The sequence below is a fragment of the Primulina eburnea genome, chromosome 14 (assembly GCF_022965805.1).
Source record: "Primulina eburnea isolate SZY01 chromosome 14, ASM2296580v1, whole genome shotgun sequence".
Taxonomy (NCBI): domain Eukaryota; kingdom Viridiplantae; phylum Streptophyta; class Magnoliopsida; order Lamiales; family Gesneriaceae; genus Primulina; species Primulina eburnea.
The window spans coordinates 6,450,904-6,459,846 of NC_133114.1; the positions used below are offsets into that span (position 1 = coordinate 6,450,904).

The window sequence follows — 8,943 nt, forward strand, 5'->3', positions numbered from 1 at the left end:
AATGCCAATCCTCCGCTTCTACCAACACAATTAACCACGAACATACCAGAGTATCCTAACACATCTTTCCACCATGTGAAGTTTGATTCCCTCCTCTTTGTTTCACATAAAAACAGGAGGGTTGGGTTTCTTTCTGCGACAAGTCGCTTGAGTTCACGGAATGCTCGTTGGTTCCCAAGCCCACGAGCATTCCAAGAGAGGCAACTCATTGGTTTCGGCGGGGCTGCTGCGCCGCTTGTTCTGGTGTATGAAGGTCATTGTGGATTCCAACCTTGCGCTTATTAATAGTGTTGTCCACTGCTGCCAACCTCAAAAGCTGCTGGTTGTCCCGTTCCAGTCCACCAGGAAGAGACAACTCAGTCATGGAATGTCTGTGTTCCCTGGCCCGTCTCTTCCATTTCCTCTCGACCTTAGGTCCTGTAAGCCCCAGTTCAATCTCACTTTGAGAGGTGATAGATGTTTCCGAAGCAATGGCACAATCACCTGGGTCAGAGATAGCACAGGTAGGACCGGTATTTATGTTATCATTAACCTTGTAGATTGATGGAGGTGAAATCTCCGCATGAGTCTTCGTGTTTCGAGTTGTGCTTGTGGTTGGAGAACTCGTATGGCTTCTATTTGATTTAGAAGGAGACGTGGATCGCTTTTTCTCCCCACCACTGATGTTATCCGCGCGCATCCAATTTCCAAACGGGTATTTACCATCCTCGCACATTGGTAAATCACACTCTTTATTAGAATGGCCCAAACAACCACAATTATAGCAGAAAGCAGGAAGTCGCTCATACACCAGTAGAACAACGATTGGCTCATCCTCCGCGGGTATCGACACACAGATGAATTTCTTGAGAGGTTTGGTGACATCCATACTGATACGAACCCTTGCATAACTACCCATAGATAATCCATTATCTCTTGTGTCAATCTCTTCTACTGTCCCAATCTGATTACCCACCTTCATGAGTGTCTCTTTATTCATAAGAACTAGCGGAAGATTATAACATTGGACCCACAGAGAGACTGCATCAAAGTTTAAATTCCTAGGGTTTTGTAAACCATGTGGTTTTTGGAATAAAACTAGGTCACGAAAAAGGTTCCAGGGGCCTCCATGCAGTGCCCTATTTTTATCTTGTACCGATTTAAAATCAAGTAGAAAAAGATTATCTCCCAAAGAGCCAATCACAACCTGTTTAGACGATTGTAGAATCCGTGGCATATGAGTCTTGAAAACCTCCTTATTGATCAGTTTTGGAGACAAAATTTTAGCCACCAAGCAATTTTCGATGTGTTTTTCACCATGTCTCAGATCATCATCCTGTAGAATCAATGCGTCCTCGGTTGTGATATGCGTTGAGCGTTGAAAATCATTAACCAATCTCTTAACTTCCTCGGGATCCATTTGTCAGCGACCGACAGCCACCCAGATCATCAAACAATGATTGGGGGAATAAGAAACCCTAAACCAATAGGGAAGAACCTACACGGCGGCAGGAAAAAATTTTCTGATTTTATTTTGAAAGAGAAGAAGAAGACTTCGAAATATGACTGTCGGCAAGTGAATTTGAAAATTATATGATTCAACGTGCAGTGTGCCAATTACATGCAATGTATGATTAAATATAATAATGCGAGGTCCACTTATTTAAAACAATGGTAGAAATTGTCGGATTTTTTTTTTAAATAAATAAATGTGGGACCCACAATATTTGAAATTTGCTTGAATCTTTCGTTTTAAAATAAAATAATAATAATAATAAATAATGATTAATGTGTAATTAAATTATATGTATAATTTAGTATACATATAGCATTTTGTTAAATAATTGTACACATTAAAACAATTCCAAGTTCGACGTAATTTCTAATACATGTTTAGAAATTATTTTTGCATGTTAGATAAAATGTCAAATATTATGGATAAGTGTTTGATGTGTAAATGCAAATTTAATATTATACTTGCATTTATTTTTGAAGTTTTTTAAATACAAATTGTATTGAAAAATATTTTGGAAAAACAATATTCACATTGTGTTCATATTAAATTATATTAAGTTGTTTATAATTTGAAATGAACATATCAAGTAAGATGTGAATATAATAAAATATTTCAGATATTCACAAATGAACAAATAATCCTCACTTTTATCACTACTCTGATAAAAGAGAAAAACTGATGAGGAGCCCACATTTTTATGTAAATGTGATCCTCACTTTATCACTACTCTGATTGAAGAGAAAAACTGATGGAGAATGTAATTGTTCATATTAAGTAAAAATGTGAATATAAATTTATTTAATATGAAAAATTTTGGCTTATAAAGATTCACATAAATGTGAATAATTAAGTTGAATAATAATTATAAGGTGACGTAAGAAAACATGATCTGAGGGAGTTCTTCATAGACCGGTTTAAACTACCTTGACTAGCCACTGGTCTCCCTGTTGAACATTGCTCTGTCTAGGAGTTGGGTATTTAAAGGGCCTTAGCACTGCCTATCTTTCCTGGGAGCACTCTTGGAAAGTGTTGGTTGCGAAATAATTATTATATAAAGCATTAAGTAAACCCAAAATTTTGTCCGGTGAACCGTATAATTTTAAATAATTGAGGAATAGCCACAACATCCTTAATTATGAAAAATTATGCATTAAGTGGGTTTGGATTACATAATGGACATCAATTATAATTAATTATATAAACATAATAAAATTTACCCCACATGATTTTTATTATATTTATATAACTAATTAGGTTAAAATATCAAATTATATTTTTCTTAATTTACCCACAGGAGTTAAGGAAAATACATTTTGATAGTTTTATCATAAAGTTACAGAAAAATCTATTTGAATTAAAATTTTAGCCCACAGGAAAATTTTATGTCACTGGATTTTTAAAACATGAATTACATTGATAAAACATGATATTGTTTCAAAATTTTAAGCATATGATATTTTGTGCAGTTATGCAACCTGCGAATTTTTCTGATATGAAATGTGACATTCCCGATCTAAAGGGCGATAATTATAAAATTTGGAAAGAAAGAATTCTTCTTCAATTGGGGTGGATGGATATTGATTATGCTATACGGAAAGACGAACCATATGCTATTACTGAAAATAGTATTCCGGATGATGTTGATCTTTATGAAAAATGGGAGCGATCTAATCGACTCTGCGTAATGTTCATAAAGACCAAAATCTCTGCTGGCAAGCGTGGTTCTGTCGACCAGCATAATAATGTCAAAGAATTACTGAAGGCTATTAATGAACAGTTTCAGTCTTCAGATAAAGCACTTGCCAGTACCCTAATTATGGAATTCTCTTCATTAAGGCTCACTAGTGTGAGAGGTGTGCGAGAGCACATCATGAAAATGCGGGACATAGCGGCTCGGCTCAAGACACTTGAAGTGGAAATATCTGAAACTTTTCTTGTGCACTACATTTTATGCACTCTTCCACAGCAATATGGACCCTTCAAAATTTCTTACAACACACATAAAGATAAATGGTCAATCAATGAATTAATGACCATGTGTGTTCAAGAGGAAGGAATGTTGTTGATGGAAACAAATGATAATGTTTTATGACTACACAAGGACAGTATAAAAAGCAAGCCAAAGTCAAGGGAAAAGGGAAAGAAATAATTCCACCTCAACATGACATTAAGAAATAATCCAAGTGTTCCTTCTGTAAAAAGACGGGACACATGAAGAAGGATTGCAATAAATTTAAAGACTGGCTTGAAAAGAACGGATTCATACTTCATTTGTCTGTTATGAATCTAATATGTTTGATATGATTTATAACACATGGTGGATTGATTCTGATTCTACAATCAATGTTACAAATACCTTGCAGGGTATGCAAAACCTAAGGAAGCCAATATAAAATGAGCGAAGCATCTATTCAGGAAACAAGACGTCTTCGCATGTGGAGGCTATTGGGACTTGCTGCCTAGTGTTAAATAGTGGTTATATTTTAAAATTGGAAAAGACCTTTTATGTTCCTAGTTTTTCTAGGAATTTAATTTCAGTATCAAAACTTGTACATTTGGTTATTCCTTTCAGTTTTGGATAAATCAATAAATTTGTTTTATAAATCAAATCTTATTGGAAATGGTGGTTGATGGTCTTTTCTCTATTTCTTTACAAAATAATAACACCACTATGCATGTTCAAGGAGGTATTAAAAGATGTGTTATAAATGAAGATCCTCTATATTGTGGCACGTGAGATTGGGACATATCTCCATAGAAAGGATTAAAAGATTAGTGATTGATGGAGTACTTAGTACTTTAGATTTTACTGATTTTGAGACTTTTGTAGACTGCATTAAGGGAAAGCAGACTAATAAGTCTAAAAAAGGTGCCAAGAAGAGTACAAAAATATTAGAAATCATACATTCAGATATTTGTTGTCCAGATATGAACATGCAAAGTCCGAAATACTTCATCTCTTTCATTGATGATTACTCACGACACATGCATATCTACATGCTTCATAACAAAAACGAAGCACTAGAAGCCTTTAAGGTTTTTAAGGCTAAAGTGGAGAAGCAATGTGGAAAACATATTAAAATCATGAGAACTGATAGATGTGGAGAATATTATGGTAGATACACTGAGAATGGACAAGCACCTGGTCCGTTTGCAAAGTTTCTCCAAGAACATGGGATTGTTGCCCAATATACTATGCCTGGTTCTCTGGACCAAAATGGTGTAGCTGAGAGGAGAAACCGAACATTATTGGACATGGTGAGGAGCATGTTAAGTAGCTCAAAACTTCCTAAATCCTTGTGGACTGAAGCTCTTAAGACAGCTGTATATATATTAAATCTAGTTCCAACTAAGGCTGTCCCAAAGACACCATTTGAGTTATTTAAAGGTTGGAAACCGAGTTTGCAACATATACGCATTTGGGGTTGTCCTTCTGAAATAAGAGTTTATAACCCACATGAAAAGAAATTTGACCCAAGAAGAATAAGTTGATATTTCATTGGGTATGCCGAAAAATCCAAAGGGTACAGATTTTATTGCCCATATCAGAACACTAGAATTGTGGAATCAAGAAATGCAAAATTTCTTGAGAACGACTTGATTAGTGGGAGTGATCATGACATAGTTTTTGAGAATGATCAGATTAATTCACAACCCTCTTATTCAAATGACAGATTGGTCGTTATTCACACCCCTCAAGACCAAATGGGTGTTAGACAACCAATTACTGAAGTTTTACAAATCGCTGATAAAAATCCAGTAGATCAAGTTGTTAATGAAGAACAACAAGAAATTGTTGATCAACCAAACAACCTAAGGAGATCTACTAGAATAAGAAGATCAGCAATATCTAGTGATTATGTTGTGTATTTACAAGAATCGGATTTTAACATCGGAGCCGAAAATGATCCTGAAACGTTTTCACAAGCCATGAGTTGTAATGAGTCAAACTTATGGTTTAATGCTATGAAAGAAGATATGAATTCTATGGCAGTTAATGGAGTCTGGGATCTTGTTCAGTTGTCTGATGGTGTAAAAGCCATTAGATGTAAATGGGTCTTCAAAACAAAGAAAGACTCATTAGGCAACATTGAAAGATATAAAGCAAGACTTGTAGCTAAAGGATTCACTCAGCAGGAAGGAATCGACTATAAGGAGAATTTTTCTCCTGTATCTAAGAAAGATTCTCTCCATATCATTCTAGCATTAGTTTCACATTTTGACTTAGATTTGCAACAAATGTATGTGAAAACAACTTTTCTCAATGGAGAACTAGAGGAAGAGGTTTATATGAAACAACCTGAAGGATTCTTCTCTAGTAATGGTGAGCAATTGGTTTGTAAGCTTAAGAAATCTATATATGGATTGAAACAAGCTTACCGTCAATGGTATTTAAAATTTCATGATGTTATCTCTTCATTCGGATTCGTTGAGAACCCCATGGATCAATGTATATACCAGAAGGTCAGTGGGAGCAAGATTTGTTTCCTTATTCTATGTGTGGATGATATATTACTTGCAACCAATGATAAGGGTCGGTTATATGAGGTGAAACAATTCATCTCTAGAAACTTTGATATGAAGGATATGGGCGATGCATCTTATGTCATTGGCATTAAGATACATAGAGACAGAATTCGAGGTATTATAGGTCTGTCTCAAGAAACCTATATCAACAAAGTTTTAGAGAGATATCGGATGAAAGATTGTCCACCAAGTACAGCTCCCATTGTGAAAGGCGATAGATTCAATTTAAGCCAATGCCCAAAGAATGATCTAGAGCGGGAACAAATGAAAAACATTCCTTATGCTTCTGCTGTCGGAAGCATGATGTATGCTCAGGTTTGCACTAGACCTGACATTGCATTTGTTGTTGGGATGTTGGGAAGTTATCAGAGTAATCCAGGTTTAGACCATTGGAAAACTGCAAAGAAAGTCATGAGGTACCTTCAAGGGACCAAAGATTATATGCTTATATTCAGACGAACTGAGAATTTGGAAGTAATTGGCTACTCTGATTCAGACTATGCTAGCTGCATTGATTCAAGAAAATCCACTTCAGGATATATTTTCATGCTAGCTGGTGGAGATGTATCTTGGAGAAGTGCAAAGCAGATATTGACTGCTACTTCCACTATGGAAGCTGAGTTTGTATCTTGTTTTGAGACAACCTCACATGGTGTATGGTTGAAGAGTTTCATTTCAGAGCTTAGAATTATGGATTCTATATCTAGGCCATTAAGAATATATTGTGACAATTCAGCTGCTGTTTTTATGGCTAAAAATAACAAAAGTATAGTCAAAGCAAGCACATCAACATTAAGTATTTAGCCATACGAGAACGTGTTAAAGATAAGAAGTTACTTATCGAGCACATTAGCATTGAATTGATGATTTCGGATCCTTTGACTAAGGGCATGTAGTATCCCGATGCCTAATTTGAGTTAATTATTGGATTAATTATATTTCGGAGGGTTCGGATCGTCCGATCAGGGTTCGGATCGTCCCGATCAGGGTTCGGATCGTCCGAGCCAGGTGGCTGGACCCGTGGAAGACATGCAGGGTTCGGATTGTCCGATCAGGGTTCGGATCGTCCGAGACAGGTGGCTGGACCCGTGGAAGACATGCAGGGTTCGGATCGTCCGATCAGGGTTCGGAAGGTCCGAAGTGTACCGGATCGGATCTTCCGAAGTGGATCGGATCTTCCGATCGTTGACTATAAATAGAGGCGCGAGGCTTCACTTTTTACTCGCCAATTCCGAGTGTTCCAGAGCGTTTTAGTCGTTTCTGATGGGTTTCTAGTCTTTTCCCGAGGTTCAGGCACTAGCGGGGAGCTACTGGTTTTGTAACGGAACTGTGCTCTAGTTGGGAGCTAGCGGCATCAGTGGGCTGACTACGGACGCAGGCTTGAGTCTAGGGCTGATTGCTAGGATCTACTGGTTTGAGGTACGAAAGTACTATCCGAGATATCCTGGTCGAGTATACATTCTTATATGTGTTGCATGATTATTTGCTGCATTGATATATGTCATATGATGCATGCTATTATGTAGTGACCCGCTCCAGAATCACCTACTAATCAAGAACTAAGCATGCAATTAACTTAATTAATAACAATCAGAGATAATAGCGGAAAAGGTCAACAAATGATAGCTATACAACCCCATCGAAAATCCATAACAACTCAGAATGAAAAGAAAGTATACGGTACAACCATATCGAATCAAAGAGTACTGAATAAATAACTCCACCGGCTACTCAACGTCCTCCTCCTCCTCCTCCTGAGCCATCCAACCTGAGGCCTGCCCCGTGGGAATGGGGTGTCCAAGATAAACAAAACCGAGGACGTGAGCGATAAGAACGCCCAGTACAAAAGCATGAGTATACAAGCCTATATGAAATGCACATGCTATGATATGATACCAGGGTAGTCAAGAAACAGGAGTAACAAAGGATCTCAAAATGCTCAGTCTAGAGGCGCCAAGTGGATAGTGCCGCGCGGTACTCCTCTGGGTCACTGCATCCACTACAAGAACAGACGTGGACCTAAAATGTCCCGGATCACCGAAGCCCTCTGGACCCGTCGGCCACTGTGTACTCTCGGTGTCCATGCGTCCACAAGACAAGACAGGGCTGAGCGGCCCCACAAGATATAGCTTATCTCGAAAGAGATACAGCTCAGCAGTAAAGGCTATCTCGAAGGAGATACGGCTCAACATGAAATGCAACATGCATCATAAATCATGACATAATAGCATGTATCATATGACATATATCAATGCACCACATAATCATGCAACACATATAAGGATGTATACTCGACCAGGATATCTCGGATAGTACTTTCGTACCTCAAACCAGCAGATCCTAACAATCAGTCCTAGACTCACGCCTGCGTCCGCAGTCAGCCCACTGGTGCCGCTAGCTCCAAACTAGAGCACAGCTCCGCTACAACACTAGTAGCTCCCCGCTAGTGCCCGAACCTCGGAAAAAGACTAGAACCTGTCAGAAACGACTGAAATGCTCTGGAACACTCTGAAATGGCGAGTCACAAATGAAGCCTCGCGCCTCTATTTATAGCCAACGTTCGGACGCTCCGAACCACTTCGTACGATCCGATCCGGTACACTTCGGACGGTCCGAACCCTGATCGGACGATCCGAACCTTGCATGACTTCCACGAGTACAGCCACCTGTCTCGGACGATCCGAACCCCGATCGGACAATCCGAACTCTTCCACGTGTCCAGAACCCTTCCACGTGTCCAGCCACCTGTCTCGGACGGTCCGAACCCACTTCGGATGATCCGAACCCTCTTCGGACGATCCGAACCTGGTTCGGTCCTTCCGATCCCACCGAAAAATATAATTAATCCAATAATTAACTCAAATTAGGTATCGGGATACTACACTCTCCCCCCCTTAAAAAGCTTTCGTCCTCGAAATCAG

General features: G+C 38.5%; 1 protein-coding gene across 1 annotated transcript; it reads left to right on the forward strand.

Moving 5' to 3' along the window:
• Positions 1-2,963: 2,963 nt before the first annotated feature.
• On the forward strand, positions 2,964-3,587 carry LOC140811131 (uncharacterized). The gene has a single exon (XM_073169005.1). The coding sequence runs from the start codon at positions 2,964-2,966 to the stop codon at positions 3,585-3,587; it is 624 nt and encodes a 207-aa protein (XP_073025106.1).
• The last annotated feature ends 5,356 nt before the right edge of the window (positions 3,588-8,943 follow it).